This window comes from Onychomys torridus, chromosome 9 (assembly GCF_903995425.1).
Source record: "Onychomys torridus chromosome 9, mOncTor1.1, whole genome shotgun sequence".
Taxonomy (NCBI): domain Eukaryota; kingdom Metazoa; phylum Chordata; class Mammalia; order Rodentia; family Cricetidae; genus Onychomys; species Onychomys torridus.
Window position 1 is genome coordinate 63173135 of NC_050451.1, and position 20502 is coordinate 63193636.

At 46.7% G+C, this 20502-nt stretch overlaps 1 protein-coding gene across 5 annotated transcripts in view; it reads right to left on the reverse strand.

The window, feature by feature from the left end:
• The window catches only part of Lrch1 (leucine rich repeats and calponin homology domain containing 1), a 197454-nt gene extending 179735 nt beyond the window's left edge, over positions 1 to 17719 (reverse strand). For 2 of the 5 annotated variants that reach the window (XM_036199044.1, XM_036199041.1), the window contains exon 1: positions 17223 to 17718. In XM_036199044.1, coding sequence (XP_036054937.1) covers positions 17223 to 17493 — 271 coding nt within the window. In that variant the 5' untranslated portion in view covers positions 17494 to 17718. Of the gene's footprint in view, positions 1 to 17222 lie in introns of all 5 variants that reach the window. The other 3 variants (XM_036199045.1, XM_036199043.1, XM_036199042.1) reach the window with 2 other exon arrangements.
• Positions 17720 to 20502: the final 2783 nt, after the last annotated feature.

Sequence of the window (20502 nt, forward strand, 5' to 3'; positions counted from 1 at the left end):
CCCCTCAGCCCCGCCTTGTGGGCGTGACCATTACCGAAGCCTCAGTGGGGGTTGGAACTTCCAGGCCAATGCTGGGATGGCTACCCACTACACACCTACTTTAAACTGCATGCCCAGATTACCATCCACTTCTCTAAGGAAATTATGCAAAGAGAGAAAAATGCCTTCTTTCAATTTAGATTCAAACTGCAGACCAACAAAATGTTAGGGTTTTTGCAGTGCTGGGGGACCAAGCCCCAGAGGCTCATGCATGTTAGCACTCAACCACTGAGCTATATCATGTCTTTGGGGCAGTATGGGACTGAACCACACAGACTCAGGAATACCACTGAGCTGCATCCCAACCCTCCTTACTACTGTCTATTTTGAGATAGGGTCTTCCCAACTAGCCCAGGCTGGCTTTGAAACTAACTCTATGCCAAAGGCTGGCCTTGAATTAGCAATTCTTCTGCCTCAACCTCTGCTGTGGCTACGACTACAGGCCTATCCTATGGGGCCTGGCTCTACACTTAAAAGATTTTAGGTGCAACCAAGGAATGCACTGAATAAGACACATTTGGACAAATGAAATCAATCATTCTTGTTATCTAAAAAGACAGCTTTCAGAAAATAGATATTTGCAATGTTCTGGACCCTGAACTTCTTAGTCGCTGACCAAACTGGTTATTTGCTCATTTCTCACTGGATAAATTAAAATCTAGTAAGATGTCAATGAAAGGGTCAAGTGGGTTACAGTTTATATGGTTTAGTGGCAAGCATTTATACCCAAGGATTAATAAATATGTATCTACAGTTTCATTATCATCTCCTTTATTAAATGACTATTTCAAGTCATTACAGCTGGAGATTTTTAATACATATCTTTCTTTTTAAAAAAAATAACAAGTTACTTCCTTTAGAATTCATTTCTTACAAAAGGAGTTAATAGCTGGCGTTGACACACAGGGAAGGCTCTGGCTGGATCTCCACAGATTGCATATGGTCCCTCCGCACACTACTTCAGAATGGTATGGGATGTCACACGGGTTAGGAATCAGTGTCATTGTCTGGGATGGACTCCAGCATCTCTACTACCCAAAGGATCGTCCGTCACAATGCCCCAGGTCTGAGTCTCATCTCATTTCATACCTCCCTCTCATCCATTCCTCCAGTGCTGCCAAAGCAGAGGATGCTTGGGCCTGAGCTCCAGTTGGGTACCACCTTCTCTTGCTCAGTGTACTTGCACCACCTGAGTCCTCTTCTCAGAAACAAAGATGCTGCGTTTATCAAGGGTGACCTGGGAACCGTGCTAAGGATCCTGGACCCACAAGTGACACTGCTTACCATAAAATGCCCCCCATGCCTTTCCACAACATCATCTTTGGGGGGGAGGGTGAAATGGATTTTGATTGAAGTTCACCGCAAAGGCAAAACAGTAAGAAAAAAGAAGCTTGAGTCTTGATATTGAGGTTAGCCAAGCACTCCCAGAATACACTCTCCTTCCACTACCTCAATCCCCCAGACAGAAGAGTTGAATATATTTATGGCTCAGGAATGCAGCCCCAACATGCACAGAATCCAAGGCTCCTTCTTCACTATCAACTCACTTCCCTCAGGTTACCTTTATCAAATCAGATTGAAGACCACTGTCAAACAGAGGACTGAATGGAAAAACAAAAACCAAAAAAGCCCAGAAAACATGGTTCTGACTGTACCAGACTAGTAGCGTAACCCAACATTTCACCATCCATCTCTTGCCTGCCTGTGGAACAATACCACCTACTTCCACCTTTCCGAGTCTGTCAGGAGAGTAGAAACATCACCTCCACACACTGCCAGAACGCACACTCAGTCTTTCGGGGTACTGAGATTGCTTTGTTACCATCACAAGATTTCTAGGAAACTAATCTTTCCCTGTCTTGTAAGAGTGGGCATCTTCTCTTAAGTTGCCTCGTCATGGCAAATGTTGTGCCTAGTGTTGAGCTACACAACTCACCCAATCATCTATTCTTCACAATAACCCAAGGATCGCCACGCTCCTCTTTCACTCAGGAAACTGAGGCACAGAAAGTGAAGTATTCTTTCCTCTGGAGCTGGATGAAGTCCTGGCAGCTTGAGCTCTCTGGCACCATGCCAATGACAGGCTGGTGCTTTCCAAGCGCTGCCTTGATTGACGGAAACTGAGCCGCCCGTCTCTACGGGACCTAGGCTTCTGTCCGTCACCCACCCAAGCCGAATCGGTTGAGCTCCAGTGCGTCCCTGTGAATCTACACAGGACCCAAACGGGAAATGGCATTTTTGTTTTTAACAAATTACAAATATCAGCTCTAAAGACATTGACTAACTTCTCTCCAGTCCTAAAACTTGTAATTTGTACGATAACAAATATTTAAAAAGCAGGGAAGCATGCATGGTAGCACTACCTGCAATCCCAGCACTTGAGAGTACAGTGAGTTTGAAGACATTCTGTACTGAGGCCCACAGTATAAGTGAATAAATAGGGAAGTATATAAAATAGTATATCTTGTGTCCAGAAGCCTCTCAGCGTCAGAGCCAACTCAAGGCACCTCTGACTTGTGGCAGTCCTAGCTGCCCACATCAGTGTGGAAGAATACCTAGCTTAGGCCCACTGACCAAAGAGTCTAGGAGTGGGGTGGAGACCTTCTAGCACATACTGGGGATGGCCAGAAGGAAAGAATCATCTCCCAGAGGCAGGAACTTGGTTTACAAGTTGATGGCCATGCCTCAGGACTCGAGAGTATCACTCCAAAACTGTGGCTGTGTGTCCCAAAACAAATAATAAGTCAGTAAAGTGTACATCAGCCAAGCATGCAGACCAGAGTTTGATCCTCAGAACCCACATAAAAGACCAAGTGCTGTTTTGCGATCCCAGTGTTCGGTAAAGTGGAAATGAGAGGAAATTTGGGGCTTGCTGACTACCTAGTCTAGCCATGACCTAGAGAGAGACCATGCCTTCAACAAAACATGACAAACAGCTCCCACGGAACCACACTCAATGTTGACACGTGTCCTCCATGGGCTCATGGAGCACACACACACACACACACACACACACACATTCTCATACACACCCATATACACAAGAAAAAGAAGAAAGAATTCACCATTAACACAAAGGCTTACATCTGCTAGGATTAAATGGACCTTCCTGGGTTGGCAGGAGAACTAACGTTCTTTTCACAGGAAACCTGGAAGAGCAAATTCTAAATTACAAAGGTTGCTATGAAAAGAACTTTGTGGCCTTCAGTTTGTGAACCAGGGCTGCCCAACAGGACTGTTAAAAGCTTGGAATCCAATTCACAAGGGGCCTGTGCAAGTCCCCCCAAACCACAGGCAGTAAAATCCTGAACTAACAGGCTTAATCCATGACTACTATTGGTATTAGGACATTCTCCCCAGCTTTGGACCAGATGTCATTAAAGGTTTCAGAACATTCTCTGATCCTTGTGGGGTCTACCACAAGGCTGGTCTGGCTGAGTACCATTTGAGACCTTTACAGAGGGACAGAAGCCTCCCCTCCACCCCAGTGTGGCCTCCTGGCTTCAGCAAGAGTTCTTCAACACAGGGCAGTGAGAGGCTAACCTGGCTAGGCACCCACCACTCTTGCTATGTGACCTTGGCCAATTGAGAGAACCCTCTGGGAGTCATTGTCCTCAACATTACTGGCAGAGAGATATGAAGGAATGGTTTCTACAGTGTCCCAACTCCCTCTTCTGAAGGCAACAGAAAGGTGTGGCCATGAGTGACTAAGCCCCGCCCATGCTCAAAGCAGAACACCTGGCGAGCACTAAACATAGAATACATGTTGAAGCCATATCTGGCACCAACCAGGGTGCTGGCTAATCACCACCCTCACCACAACTCTACCAGGTATTATTAGCCCCCATTCCACAGGTAAAGAAAGCAATGGGAAGATTTATCTGGCCTGAGAGTAGGGTTTTCAGAGACAAAGATAAGAGCCGTACTCAAGTCTTAGGAGGGAAAGGGAACCAGTTTTAACCACTGAGCTATTCTGATGAGAGCCCCTCTAGCTAAGGGCTTCAAGTCTCAACAGGCAAGTTAACACTTAATGAGAATACTTAAACGTGTAAAGTACTTGCAAATGCATCATTTCTTTAATCTTCTCCTGAGTCTATGAAGTAGATAAAACTACATCTGCTTTCTTTTAAATCATCCGCCCTTCCTTATATCTGATAGGTACCCAAAAATGCTGATAGGGTGGGAAGATGCTTCAGTTGGTAAAGTGCCTACTTTACAAGCATGAGGATCTGAGTTCTGCCCACTAGCACCCCAAGAAAAGCACATAGCACCATCTGTGGCTGTAGGGCTAGCACGGCGCAGGCAGATCCCTGAAGTTTGCAGACAGCCTAAACCTGTGCTCCACATTCAGTGAGGGTCAAAACCAAGCTCAAGCAGGATGGTTTTTATTCGCGAGTTCCTTATAATAAAGCTCTAGGGCAGTTAGGCACTTGTTTTTACTAAGGACCTAAGTTTGATTCCAGCACCCGAAAGGCAGCTCACAACCACCTGTAACTCCAATTCCAGGAAATCTGACACCCTCTTCTAAACCGGGCACACAAATGTTGCACAGACACACATGGGCATAAAACACTTAAAATTTACACATAAAACTTAAAAATCTAAAAGAGGAAATTTTAAATTAAAAAAATAAGATTTTAAATAAATTTGAAAAGTAGTAAGATTGTCCCCGTGTAAGCCCAAGGTTCCAAACAGCCAGCTCATGCACCAAGGACAGGTCCCAGTCCCACTGCCTGGATGCCTCCCAAGCAGCTCAAGCTATTCAGTGGTCTCACTTCTCCAGAGGGCCTGATCCAGCTGGGGGCTCCACAGCCTTTGGTTCATAATTCATGTGCTTCCATTCGTTTGGCGTTGCCTATACTGAATCCACCAGGTTTAAATGAATCCCCAGGGGAGTCTTGGCCCTGGAGGAGATGGGAATGGAGGGGAAGGGATGGGGTGGACTGGGGAACCGGAATGGAGGGGAAGGGATGGGGTGGACTGGGGAACCCATGGCTGATGTGTAAAATTAAAACACAAATATAATAACAATATAAAAAATAAATAAATAAAAATAAAAAGTAGTAAGATTGAAGACACCCAATGTAGACCTCTCCCCGTCTGTCTGTCTGTCTGTCTCTCTCTCTCTCTCTCTCTCTCTCTCTCTCTCTCACACACACACACACACACACACACAAATGCACTAGCTTTTATTTGCTCATTTCTTTTAATAGTATATATTCACTGTACAAAATAAATGAGCATCATCACATTATCATGTGTGAACGTCATGTGCTTTGATCGTATTCAAACCCTAGCCCTCCCCGTGGGTTCCTCCCCTTTTTCTAACAGTCCCTCCACTTTCAAGTGCTTCCTTTAAGAGTCTAGATTCCAAAGCCGGATAGTGATGGCACACGCCTTTAATCCCAGCACTCAGGAGTCAGAGCCAGGCGGATCTCTGTGAGTTCGGAGCCAGCCTGGGCTACAGAATGAGTTCCAGGAACGGCACAAAGCTACACAGAGAAACCCTGTCTTGAAAAACCAAAAAAGGAAAAGTCTAGCTTCCAGATATGATAGGAAAACAAGCAATATTCACCTTTTTGAGCATGATTTATTTTGCTTAACATGATCTCTGGTTCTATCCATTTTCCTGCAAATGGCACCTTGTTCTTGGTGGCTGAGTATGACCATTTGCATTATCTGTTACTTTTTTAAATCTATCAATGGACGTCTAAGCTGATTCATAACTTGGCTATCATGAACAGTGTTGCTATAAACACAGGTGTGTAGCTGTCTCTCCTGCACACTGATATGAACTCTTTGAAGTGTAAATCTGAGAGGGGTATAGCTAGATCCATGCTAGTTCCATTGCATGGTTTTTGAGGTGGTTTTTTTTTTTAATATTTTTTTATACAGTGCATGTGTATGTGGCTATGCCTGAGTGTACATATGTGCACCGTGTGCCTGCAGGAGCCTGCAGCGGTCAAAAGAGGAGTTGGATACCCTGGAACTGTAATTACAAAAGTTGTGAGCCACCATGGAATGCCGGAAGCCAAACCCAGGTCCTCTGCAAGAGCAGTAAGTACTCTTGACTGCTGAGCCAGCTCTCCAGCCACGTTTCTTGTTTTTTGAGGAACCTCCACAATGATTTCCATAGTGGCTACACTAATTTACATTCCTACTAACAGTGTATGAATAAGGGTTCCCTTTTCCCCAAAGTTTTGACAAGCATTTGCTGTTTGATTTCTTGTTCGCTAAAGGGTCACTATGTAGCTTAGGCTGGCCTGAAATATGCAGTGTAGCCCAAGCTAGGCTCAAATGTATGAACCTCCTGATGCAGCCTCCCGAGTGCTAAAATTACACGCAAGTGTCACCACACCCAGATTTTATTTACCAGTTGTTGTTTTTTTTTATCTGCTATCGGTTACATAAAATTTTGTCCAGCTCTTCCAGAATCCCTTAGAAGTCACTTGATGTCAAATAAAGCGAGCACCAGAAAATAGCAGAAGACCAACTAACAGTGCACACATACAGGACAACCTCATGGTAGATCTAAGACAACAGACCAACGTGCAGAGTCCAGGGGCAGAAAAGAGAAGTCAGATGAGCGCTGGTCTATCTCACTACTCTGGTGGTAGACCTGGAAGGCCCACACAGAAAATCAGGAAAGTCCCTGAAGAGCCACACTCAGAGGCCAGTGAAGAAGGAAGAGACTTAAACCTGGGGAAAGCAGAGCACTTCCCCCTTTCCTGAGAGGGAAAGGGTCCAAGTCCAAGATGGTGGTTGAAAACACAGCTGGTACTCAACTCTGTGGACAGCATGCTTCCTCCAGGCAACACATGCCCACGCTAAAGTGTAATTTCCAAATAGGCAAAGCAGGACATAAAAAACATTAACCAGTAGGAGCTAGAGGGACGGCTCAGCGGTTAGGAGCTCTGGCTACGCTTGCAGAGGACCCAAGCTTGGTCTGCAGCTCCCACATCGGGTTCACAACCGCTTGTAACAACGCCTTCTACTGGCCTTCTTGGGTACCTGCACTCACATGCACATACCCATACAAACACATACACACAAATATACATAGCTAAAAGCAAAAAATGATTAAAAAGCAATAACTAATAAAAATACTGTGATAAATGTGGTCACTTTTTGTGGGGTGTGTATAGACATATATACGTGCATGCATGTGTGTGCGGGCACATGCGTATGTGTATGCTTGCAGAAGCCAGAGGACAACTCAGGTACTATTCTGCTTTTAGACACGGTCTCTCATTGGCCTGGATCTCAGCAAGTAGGCTAGTTTGGCTGGCCAGAGAGCCTCGGGACCCAACTGTCTTTGTATCCCCAAAGCTGGGATTAAGAACATCACTCTACCTGGCTTTTTCTAAAATAGGATCTTGGAATCAGACTTGGGTCCTCACAAGCACTTTACCAACTGAACCATCTCCCAAACCTCATCCCTTCAGGCAATGTCTGTCTCCACCCCAACATACACATGCACGCACATGTGCGAGCGCACACAAGTAAAATCTATATTGTATTCACCCTTCTAGTGCTGATGTAAGATGACATTGGGCCCATCCAATGGGACAAAGTGTGATGAGGGATAAAGGTACCCTGATGGTGAGTTACACTACTACAAAACGGGTACCGTAACATAGGATGTCTTTCTGTACACTGTGAATATGTTTCTCCTATTGGTTGATAAATAAAGCTGCATTGGCCTATGGCAGGGCAGGATGGAGCCAGGTGGGAAAATCCAAGAGAGACAGGGAGAGGAGAAAGGCAGAGTGAGGGGGGGACGCTAGCCCACTGTCTAAGGAGCAATATATAATGGGATACAGGTAAATCCACAGAACAACATGGCAACATATGGACTGACAGAGATGGGTTAAGTTATAAGAGCTAGCTAGCAAGAAGTCTGAGCCATAGGCCATACAGTAATTAATATTAAGCCTCTGAGTGATTGTTTTATAAGTGGCTGCAGGACTGTGGATGGAAGAGATTCGTCCGGACCACAGGGCCAGGTGGGACTGAGAAACTTCCGCCTACAGTACCGGAACACAAGACTGCTATACTGCATCAGTTGACCAGATAACCAAAACAGACTACTCAGTGAGTAACAGGTCCGTAGCATACAGAGCACAGATACATTAGCAAAGGGGTGACTCCTATGCTGGTCAGGATGAAGTAGAATGAAACTTAATTTCATTATGCACTCAGAATAGCGCACAATGTAAAACGTATGATTTGTTCATTTCTGGAATTTTCTGTTTAATATTTTTGGACAACAGCTGACCACAGGTAACGAAAACCATGGAAACAAAGTCACCATGAGGGAAGACTACTATACCCAAAGAAGAAAATAATGAAATACAAAATGCATGAGGTAACGACACAAATACACCTTAGAGCGACATATGATTCAACAGCGAAATGTTCAAGAAGAGGCAAAGTGGGGGGCAGCTTGCTTTGGGCAGCCAGAGACTTCATGGAATATGAATTGGACACGCACAATTCGGCAGAGCAGTGAAGAGTGGGAGCATGTGACGGATGGCATGGAAAAGCAAGCAAAATGGAAAACAGTCTAGAAGAGGCCAGGCAGGCAGTCTGTTGATGGTGCAATTTTGAACTGTCACCGTTGCCTGCAGAGAAGAGTGAGTTAACTCAGAACTAAGCTAGACTGCTGCACCAGGTCAGGCATACAGAAGCTGTATGACACACCATACCACACAGACACCAAAAATACGGAACACCATACCACACAGACACCAAAAATACGGAAGAGCATCACTGGCCTGCATACTGTAGCAGACGGACAGTGCCCAGGGGTCTGCTGTCAGAATGGAGGCGGCGTGAGAAGCCGGAGGACTCGAAAAGAGGAGACCAGTGATGAGAAAATTTCAGAGCTCCCGGAAGGCTCATGCCCTGTCCATCTCATGCTCTCTTTTAGGGCCCACACAGCACAGGGAGCTAAGAAGAGCTGGGAGAAAAGCAGGCCTCCGGGAAGATCCCACAATCCATTCCCTACTCCCCAACAACCTAAATGCAGTCTGTTGGCTTCAAGTCAAGCAAGCTCACCTGCCTCAGCCAAAATCATATTGATCGCAAAGCAATTATTTCTAATTTAGAAAAAAAAAAAAAAATCCCAACACTGGGAAGCAGAAGCAGGGGGATCACAGCTGAAGGCCAGTCCGAACCACATATCAAGTTCAAGGCTATATAGAGAGTTCAAGGCTGGCCAAGGTACATAAGGAGACCCTGTCTTAAGAAAGAAAGGAAGGAAGAGAAGAAGAAGAAGGGAAAAGGGAAGAAAGGAAGGGGAGAACAGGGAAGGAAGGAAAAACTTCTGCTATGAAAATCAACATCGTTATTCTGATTTGCTTTTGGGTTTGCCCCATCCCCCACCCCCAGGTCTATACTCTCCTTATTTAGCCAGTGTAAGAGAATACAGCCGAGGTAAACTGTGAACATACAGAACTCTTATCAAAAATGCATTTCCCGGCTCAGTAGTCAAGAACACTTGTTCTTACAGAGGACTTGGGTTCATTTCCCAGCATCCACAGTGTGTCTCATAACCATCTCTAAGGGAACCTACTCCCTTTCTGACCTCCATGGACACCAAGCACACGGTACACAGACATATAGTCAGTCAAAACATTCATATGCATAAAATATAAAAATAAATAAAACACATTTCCCTTCTCTTCCAATCCTGGAATATGCAAATCAGTCCAAGTCTCACAGTTTTCGTGGAAACAACCTCACTTTCTTTTCAGTTACTTCGCAGTTTCCAAAGGCATCATTTCTTCCTACAGTGTGCACATGCAGGCCCCTGGTCTCTTAAGAGGAAGAACACCACAGCATGCCTCATGCTTCAGTCTACCTCACAGACCCAGTTTTCCTAGACCAAGTCTAACCGAGAAGTCTGACTTCTTTTTCCCCCCTCTTCTTTCTTGCAGTCTGTTTTTTTGTTGTTTGTTTTTATTTTGTTGAACAACTCTCATTGCTTATAATTTAAAAAATAAAAAAACAAAACAAAAAAAAAACTATCACAGCAAAGTTCTGGCACAGAAAAGAAACTCTGGAGCTGGGGAGGTGACTCAATCGGTAAAGTGCCCATCATGCAAGCTCAAGGACCCGAGTTCAGATCCCCAGCACCCACTTAAAAGCCTGGCACAAGGAGGTAGGGGTGGGAGTCAGAAACAGGCAGATTCCTGCAGCAGCAGCTCCCCGGCCAAGGGAGCTCAGACTAAATGAGAGAGACCGACCCTTCTCGGAAGGTAGAGAGCTACTGAGGAAAACTCAGCATCAGCATCCTCTGGACTCCGCATGCATGCACATACTCAAATATGCGAGAGAGAGAGAGGGGGGGGGGGCAAGAGAGAGCGCGCACGCGCACACACACACACACACACACACACACACACACACAACAAACAGCTTTCATGCACCACCACAGCAGCACCTGACAGGCGCGAGGCTACCCAGGAGCTGTGCTATTTTGCTAAATTAAGTACTCAGCTATGGCAATACAGTAAGGTTTTGTGTCTTACAGACTTGTCAATTTTTGTTATTGCTGTTTTTCAGACAGGTTCTCACTCTAGAGCCCAAGATGGCCTCAACCCGATAACAGGTATGTGAGACCAGTGAGCTATTAAAACCTTTATACTATATTATAACTTTATAACTTGACCCCTGCAGTTAACACCAAATCACTCTAATGCCAACGGCTGATGTGATCAGGAGGGTTCAGGAAGTGGTGAACTACCTAACCCAAGGCGAACATCTCTCTAAAACTAAATGCAGTATTCCAAAGGAGCCACATACACTATGTAAGCAGCTCAAGGGTTGTGTCCTGACTGATGCCCTCATCCCCACTTCTGCCATTTAATTCAAAGAATCGCTGCAGAAGCATTGGGGGGTGGGGGTGGGGGGCAACAAAGACAGGAACAGGAAGTAAACACGCTCGGTGCCCAAGGGCACCTTTATATAAGAGACTCTCAATCTATACCGCAAACAGACCTGGGGACGGAAAAGCACACCTGAAAGGGGAGAAATTCAGGTTTGATCAAGCAAAGATGAAGAAGAGTAACAACAGAGAAGTCTCAGCCAAGCGAGGCAATGGACTCCAGAAGGCGTCTGTAACAGCCTTTAAATACTGATAGCACAGCATCACTAACCAACAGGGTAGAAAAGTTGACCTTGCCTCAGCGCTCAGAACCATTCATAGTCAACGCTTGAAATAAAAAGTTTCCAATGGTTGGATGTGAGGCAAATATTGGCCTGTCATGAACCAGCAAAAATTAAATAAAAGGTTACCAGGACTCACAAAATCTCCAACAGATTCGGTTCAAAGACGAAGGTGAACAGCTCCGGGCTGTTCTTTGATGAACATGTCCTGGCCTGTACTTGCATGTTATTATTTTGGAAGCATGTGTATGCTACTGGCTTTTCAATAATGCGGGTCTACCATGCATGTTGGTAACACACCACACCAACCACAGGGAAGAGCACATGTGGACGTGATTTAGATCCCCCATGTGTACTGAATCACGGTGCTTTAAAAGCCTTAAGAGCAGAAGTCCTCTGGGCCTTGACAGGGAAAAAGTTAATCAATGGCAGAAGAAAATATGGAAAAGATGGGAAAGGATATAGTTCCTGAATGGATGAGCACACAAACAACAAGCGAACACATTAAGATGACTACATGAGCCCACGGGAATATTTAACAGAACATGGACAATTTAACAATCACTCTGCCACTAACCACTCAACCCTAATCTAATTCAGGGGATTACACACACACAGTCATGGACCTAGAAGGAGGCTCATTGACCAGGAGGGATTCAGCCAGAGGGGCAGAGTAAAGGAGCAAGCAATGGGATAAACATGATCTAAATACATTATATACACTTAAAATATTCTCTAAAGGTTAATAAAAATAAATTTTAAAGAGACTAAAAGATAATGTCATCAATAACCAGTAAACCAATCCAATAGCAGAAAACGATCTATAACTAGATATATCTATGAAAAAACACAAGGTGGTGGTTGTGGTGGTTGTTGTTTTCAAGACAGGGTTTCTCTGTGTTACCCTGGCTGTCCTAGAACTCATGCTGTAGACCAAGCTGGCCTCAAACTCACAGAGATCCACCTGTCTCTGCCTCCTGAGTGCTGAGATTAAAAGTGTGCAACACCACACCCAGCTTAAGAACACCAATTTTAAGAAAACACATGTGGCCAGGCCTGGGGGCACACACTTGAAAGAGAAAGAAAATACGATTTCAAATGCTCCACTATGTTTAACAGTGGAAAAATCTTCATGGCCAAATTATGGAACCGTGCATATTATCAAAAACAGGCTTCATTATCAAGCTCTATATGGATTCCAATGGCTAAAATATGTTCCTATCCAAGAACTCTGGGGCTACAGGGTGGGAGTGCGGTAGAGGAAGTCAGCCTGTAGCAGAAAAGCCTGCCCCTGAATCTTCAGACACTGAAGAGAGCTAGGATCAGGCAGGGGAGAATAACAGTCCCACCAGCTGACAAATCCCAGGCCCCAGCAGGTTTCCCAGAGTCCTCAAACAACAGAGCATAAAAGCTCTGTGGGCTGACTCCCACTGTAAGGTAGGAGTGGGGTATGACCAAGGGACAGGCCTAAATACCCTCTCTTCTTTTAATGACAGGTTCTCCCTCCTCATCCTAGGGTCACCTTTCCAACCACAGGATGCTCATGGGCACATCCACCCACATCCACCCTGCAAACCCTGACAAGCATCCTACCTCTGCTGCCTATCCTAACTTCTGAAGGCTGCATATAGCGCCTGGTACACTGTCTGGACACTCTCTTGGCCTGTGGGGCTCCCCCGGCTTCCTATCTCGATTTTCACGCCTTACACTTTGCAGCTCCAATCCCCACCCAAACACAAAATTAAAAACTCTGAAGAGAGAGGTACAGGGGTTAGGAGTAGCACAAAGCTACAGCACTTGCCTAGAATGCTCCAGGCACTGAACCATTCAACCTCGTGTCTCTCACAGGCTCCCAGTATTCTTCACCTGGTGATAGCCTAAGCCTGTTTTACTTTCAGTTTTGAGCCAAGCTCTTAGTGTGTTCCTGGGGCTGGCCTTGAACTCATTTTGTAGTACAGGCAGACCTGGAAACTGTGATCCACCTGGCTCAGCCCTGAGTAGCTGGGATCAGAGGCCAGTTCCATCAAGCCCAGCCTTAGTGAGTGTTTATGCCCTGTAGTTAGATACACAAACTCTCCATTTCCCATCTAGTCTTGGTAAGACACTGATAATGATGGGCTCTGCCACTCAGTCACAATACAGCCTCTTTTTTTTTTTTTTTTTTTAAGTATGGTCTCATGTAGCTCAAACTATGTTATCAATGGATGACCCTAAACTCCTAATCTTCCTCACCCCTCAAGTGCTAGGATTACAGGCGCGTGCCACCAGGCCTGGCTAAACAATACTAGTTTTCAAGGAGTGTTTCCAAAGGCCTGTGTAAGGTTTTCTTTTGACTTTCTAGAGCCCCGTGCAGCCAGCCTCTGTCAGATTTCCTTTCTTTTCAATCCACTTTATGTCAGTCATAAACGTAAACTTTTGAACTTCTCCATCTGAACTGATGTTACATGATAAATCAACACTAGACCGGATGAGGGTGCTTTGCTGACATGCCTTTGTGTGTTTCTTCTTATCAGGTCCAATTTTGTGCTTCTGTTTATATTTGGGATGGTCATTATGCGCTCTGGCTATGAGCAACCTCAAGCCCGTGTGAATCAGCCTGTATGTTTAGAAAACAAAGATATTACATGCATCCAAAGACCCCTCTTACTCATCTGGGAAGATAAATAAAACAAAACAAAAAAGACAGTTTATCTCCCAATCCCTTCCTCAAACCAGAGAGTGGAAACTTCATAGGGACGAATGTCTACGGAATGAACCTCCAGGAAGCCTCGCAAATTCTAGCCCTAACCACTGTGGCCCTCTGCCCAACAGGAGATGGTCGGGACACAAACACCAGCAAGGGGCCGTCTGGATTCAGATCAGTGGTCCATGTCTCAGAAGGGGTATGATTCCGAGCCATGTTACCTGGTTTCTCTCCAGGTCAGTCTCCACCTGGTAATGAGGCTCCACGGACTCCTGATACGAAGTGTTCCACGCTGACCCATGTAGATACCAAGCCCATGTCAGTTCTAATCTGGGCCAGGACAATAACTGTTGTAAAGCGGAGGGAGAGAGACCTTGGTAGGTTGGAGACGAGGAGACCCCACAGACACGCCATGCAGACATGGCAGGCGAGGGTCACAGCAAGTAGGAGCGGCAGGAAAGACACATCACGCAGGCGGCACTCACATGAAAAGTTTTATTAAAGGGGGGGGAGAGGGAGGAGGTGAGGGGGTGCACACCTCCTGGGAATAGAGGAGGGGGAGGGGTTTTCTCTTAAAGAGGACTTTACCTAAGATGAAGACAGGGCACTGGGCTGGCCAGAATGCTAACACCTATACCACTGTCCCCATCACCCCTTCTCGGTAAACTTACTGAAAGACTTCCTGCCCTCGCACAACAAATCTAATTTTGATTGAAATTCAAGTAAATGAACAGCCTCAAAGTGAGAACAAGGGAGTTTTTGTTTGTTTTGTTTTGTTTTTTGTTTTGTTTTTGTATTACTGAAGTACATGTATTTGGTTTTGGTTTTTTGTATGACTGAAGTACATGCATTTGGGTGACAAGGGCCTAGACTTCTACTGAGCAGCTCCAGGCCTCCAGACTGCGTTTACATCTCTATTCATAGCTGTGTGCTGTGTCGCCCAAGCATACAGTCCTGTCTGCAGAAGCAGCTGCTGGAAAAGCGACATTTTACAAGACACAAACCAAATGGCCCAGGATACAGTAACAGCTAGAGGCTTTCTGTACTTTCCACTACCAAGAAAAAAAAAATTACGAAAAAGTTTTAAAGATCTTCAGATGCCATCCTTAGATAATCGGCTGGAGCCCAGGAGAAACCACTAGCTTCATGGAATTTATTATTACCAAATATTCATCAACTCCCTGAACTCCTTATGTGTAGGAAATGTCAACACCACCCACAGAATGTCTTTATTTTGCTTTGTTGCTCTCACAAGTAAAGAACAATGCTCAATTACACATATTCTTTGGGGGATATGGGGGTGTGGAGGCATGTAGAATGAGTCGAGGGCCTCATCACCTTGTAACCCAGACTGACCTCCACCTCCTGGGATCATAGGTATTGCCCCCATGTCCAGCCTAAGTATTTCTGGAGGACAGAAAGGAAGGTGTGCGTTTATACTCAGCTTTTGACCTGAGTCAGAGAAAATATTCCTTAACACGTATTAAAATTTTACATATAACAACTGACTCTTCAGTTACCTTTTTTTTCCTCTTCATTATATTGCCTTAAGTGCCTACAAACTTAGCTGCCACCGTTTCGCCTCTTCCGTCCCTGAAATAATATTGTTTTAGGCTGTGGAATTAACAAGAAGCCTCTTAATTTTAACAAGTTAGGAGTCTTAGCAGCATTAAATATATGTGATGCTCCTAATTAAACATCTGCAAAACCCATGGCCATACAGAACCAGAGAGAACATAAAGGACCCTTTACAAGCACTGACCACCCATAGAGACAGTAACTGTAAAACACACACACACACTACCTTCGCACTGGTATTCTCCAAAAAAAAAAAAAAAAAAGCCAGCACAGCGTACATGGCAACTTCACCCAACTTCAGGAGTAATCAGCAACACTGAAGCATTGGAACAACTCTAAGGGTGCTGCCGAGCTACACAAATGTGTTGATATTGGTCGAGCTAGCTCTACCTTCTGCAGTATACACAACCATCCTAACTATGGCAGAAAGGAAGGACTAGGTAGGAGGACTGTTTTTAAGGTTAATGAGTCAGGCGACTCTTAGAATAACTTCTACTTGAAAAGCCGTAACTATGAGGTCCTACCAAGAGTCTCTCCAGCTGTTGAGAGCTAAGTTCTGGAATTTCCCCTCTGCCTGCCCATTCCGGGCAATCCTTAAATCCAAATATCACCGTTTAATGACCCCAGAGGAGTGCTTCTGTCCTCCAATGAATTCAGAACTCCATCTAAATCTTCAGTAGGCCTCCTGATAAACGTTTTATGGAATTAACGATAAACCTAGCCTCCGAAAGCCACAGCTGGCTCCCCGGCCCCGCCCCCTAGTCTTCCTTTATAAGAGGAAGCTGAAAGACCCTGATAGGGGAGTCAGGTAATCCAGAACCCTAGAGACCTGATGCACTTCGGAAGACGCAATGACAGTCGTGAGGTCTAGGCAATGGCTCAGACATGGGGCACCCACTGCCCCGGGAAACGCTAGGCGCTAAGCTGGGGTACAAACCGTCCCACAGAGAGCGGAACCGGATGGTCGGAAACCAAGTCAGATCTGCACCGATGATCCCAAGGCCCCAAGCCTCTTCCACCACCCTCCTTCCTGTTTATGGATCCGCTCCCACAATTCCGACTACCAAAGGGAAAGCAGACATCTCCGAAATATGTCAACACATGACACAACATGAAGAAGCCGGCTGCTCTTTGGCGCGAGTTACAACTTGCCGGGCTCACACTGGCAAACAGGCTCACTTTAATTACTTTTCATTTACTACGCCACGCTTCCCTTGCAGGGCCCCCCGCAAAGGCCTGGTTAGTGAGAACCGGGGAGCCCCGGTGGAGGGAACCGAAATGTGTGGGCGGAGAGCCAGACACCAGGCTCTGCTCGCACAGGCGCAGAACCAAGGCTGGCACCGCCTCTCCGGCTGCAGCAAGCCACGGGCGCGCGGCGCGGTGGCCGGGGCCACGACACTGCGCGGAGAGGACAGGGCTGGCCGAGGGCCGGCCACCTTTGTCTGGGTTTCCCCACCCACCCACCGGGACGTGGGATGCTTCTGTGGAGAGAGGTCCGGGACCTGCTTCATGTTCCAGACTTGCTCGCCGTTGCCGGTTATCTCCCACTTCCCGCGCGCCAGACAACGCTGGTGGGCGCAACCCTGCGCTCCTGCACCATGGTCGGGGTCAGACAGGCCACCGTGCCCGCTGCAACCATCCCGCACATTGCAGAACCCGCTCCTGCCGAGCCAACCTAGTAGCACACCCGGGCCCGGCGGGAAGGTGCAACAGTCAAGTACACGCGTGGCCAGCCCGGGCCCTGTCTCACCTGCTTGAACCGTGTCCGAGAGGTCGTGCCCGGGGGCTGCCGTCCGGGGAAACTCCTTCAGCTTCCTTGCGCTCAGGTTCAAGCCCCCAGAATTGGCCGCCTCCTCCAGCGCGCGCTCCAGCCCACGGTTCAAGGGCAGGTTGAAGCCGGCGCCTCCCGTGCTTCCGTGGTGCTGGTGGTGCTGGTGGTGCTGGTGGTGGAGATGCGGGTGCAGGGTGGTTACCGAGAGAGCGGGCGTGAAAGCTTGGGGTTCGCTTCCCGGCGTCGCCATCTTCTCCCGGTCCCCCGCCCCGCTCCTGCGCGGGGGGTCACAGGTTTCTCCGGCTGCCCCGAGCCCCCGTGGTCCTCCCTCGCAAGCCGCGGGACGGAGGGAGGGACGGCGGGCAGCGCAGACCTAGAGGCAGCCGCTCAGTCTCAAAGGTTTCCAGCCCGGGAAGCCGAGGGCTGCGGCGGGCGGCGGCGGTGGCGCGCATGTGTCTGCTCGAGCCCGCGCCCGCACCCTCGTCCGCGCCCCCGCCCGCCGCTCCTCCTCCGCAGCTTCTCTGCGCTCCTCCCCCGACGCTGGCTAGAACTGGATGCGTTCTGGGTGACTTTCACTCCGGGGGGGCCCCCCTCGGGCTTTACATCTGCCGCTCCGGGGGTTTTTGTTTTGTTTCGTTTTGTTTTTGTTTTTGTTTTTTAAGCCGTTTGGGAAAACCGGGGTGAGGCAAGAGATGCGATTTGAAATACAAGGTGGCAGAGGAGAGTAGTTCTGGCTGATTGACCCAGAGTTCCCCCAAAAGGGCATTTTTTTTCCACTGTGTGTTTACCCTCACTGACGCCCCCTGGCATTTAGGTTCTTACCACATAAATTCTCTCATTGAAACCAGGAAGCCTGCGAGTGGAAAAATTGCTTCCTTCAATTGGCAAAGGAAGTTGAGAAACTGAGCCGAGATCACCCCTGCAACAGTGGGAGGGAATTCGAACTCACAGCCCACAGTCACCAAGTTTTGCACCTTCAATGTAGACCATAGAGCCAGACTTAAGTGTGAATAGACAAATCTAGAAGGACTTTGAGAAAGGATGATTTTACAATAAAATACGTTGTCCTAAGAGGAAGAACACTAATTGGGCCCCAAATTAGTGCCCCAAGAGTTAGAAAGCTAAAGACCTAACACGCCAAAAGGCCACATCTTAAACCTAAGCCTAGATGCTGTCAGATTTTCAGTGTGCACCTTCTCTGTCCATGTAGGACATAGGAACTGACATGTCTGCTTGCAAACAAATGTTCTGCCACAGGTGACCTCCAGTGGGTACCCAAGCCAGAGTTTGCTCGCCATGGAAAGGCCAGAGGGCCTGTGTCACCTAAAGGCCACCCAGCTGAAGGGCTGATAATGCCACACTCCCTTCCCACATCTTAAGAGCCAATTTCCTGGGACTGCACCCAAGGCTGGGCAGTCTCTATGGGGTGACTTGGCTTGGGGAAATGAGGCTGGAGCGACATGTGGACATGATACAACTTTATCATACATACAGCAATGCGACCTGTGATAGTCTAGGCAGCAGTGCGGACCTAGTGACTTCATGGGCTCAGCACTAAAAGTATGACATGGACTTCACTAAAGGGCTACCCTTAATTCCTGAGATTCCAGGCTGAGAGCAAATCATACTCATTTTTCCCGGAAGAAACAGGCGCCACCTACTGGTGCGTCCGCAGCCTCTGTCTCTGGCTTTTCTCCCTCCAGTCTCTTGAGGCACCAAGCTTAGTTTTTTCACCCTGTTCTGTGGGCTGTCTCTTGCTTCCTTTGTGGTATAAAAGCATTTTAATGTCATTCAATCTTGCTTGTCAGTTCTTACACTAATTTCCCGTGGGCTTAGGGCTGGTTTCAGAAAATCCTTCCCAAGTCCTCTATCGTGAATGGTTTTTCCTGTTCTCTTCTGACAGTTAAAGGTTGGTGCATCTGACATTTCGGGCTTTGCTGCATTTTGAATTGATTTGGGGGTAGGGTGAAAGACAGAGATCAAGTTTAATTCTTCCAAATATAGAATCCAGTTTTCCCAGCACCATGAGCTGGAGACCGTCTTTTCTCCAGTGTGTGCTTTGGGTACTTTAGTGGGAGAGCAGCAGCTGGTACTGCTGCATAGACTCATTTCTGAGTCTTCTGTTCCTTTGGTTTACATGTTTTTGTGGGTTTTTTTCCCCCTGTGTCTCTGTGGTACTTAGAATCATGTATTGTGATTCCTCCAGCATTTTTATTCAGGATTGCTTTGACTACCCAGCATCTCTTGACATTTGTTAATGTCTAGAATGTTAAAAGAATGCAAAAAATTGAAACACCCAAGAAACCAATCCACTCAACGAACGGGCAAACAAAATGACCAGACACTTCTCAAAAGGTAAAGTACAAATGTACTTTCTGTTGCTCTGATTAACACCATGATGAAAAGCAACTTTGGGGGGAAAGATTTCAGCTTACAGCTTTCGCATCATGAAGAGAGGTCGGCAGGAACCTGGAGGCAGGAACTGAAGCAGAGGCCATGGAGGAACGCTTCTTGCTGGCTGGCTACTCGTGGCTTGCTCATCCTGCTTTCTTATTCACCCCAAGACCACCTGCCCAGGCATGGCACTGACTGCGGTGGGCTGGGCCCTCCTACAGAAACCATCAATCAAGAAAATGCCCCCACAGACTTGCCTACGGGCCAATCTGATGGAGGCATTTTCTCAATGGAGGGTCCTTCCTCCCAGATGACCCTAGCTCATCTCAAGTTGACAAATATCCTAACCAGCACACACACTAATGAAAGGACTCAAGGAGGCTTTGAAATTTCTTAAAATAAATGAAAATTTATTTACAGCATTTAAACATGTGCCTGCTCTTCCTGCTTTCCCTGGTCCTCCGTATCCTTTGACCTAAAATCTAGGAGATACTATGTTTTTCCCATAGATTACAAACCCAGTTCAGAACAAGAATTGTGAGAATACACCCACCACCCTGGGCATAAGTAGTTTCTTTTAAACAAACAAGCAAGAAACCCAATCCTTTGCTAAGGGAAACAATGCCAATGAGTCTGCTTTGCTTTGAATAAATACTCAAGTCCTCCTGGCAGTCTAACCCTGCCATTTCAGTCTCTTGTGTCTTGTGCAGATTTCTAACCTTCAAACTCTGTGAGATTGGTACCAGGTCCTGGAGTCTCAGAATCTACAGCATCCTGCATGTAATGACTGCATGGCACATAGTAACAGCTTGCTATTTGCTGGTCCATCTCTAAAGTTTTAGATGATTTTTCTGCACGAAGAAGT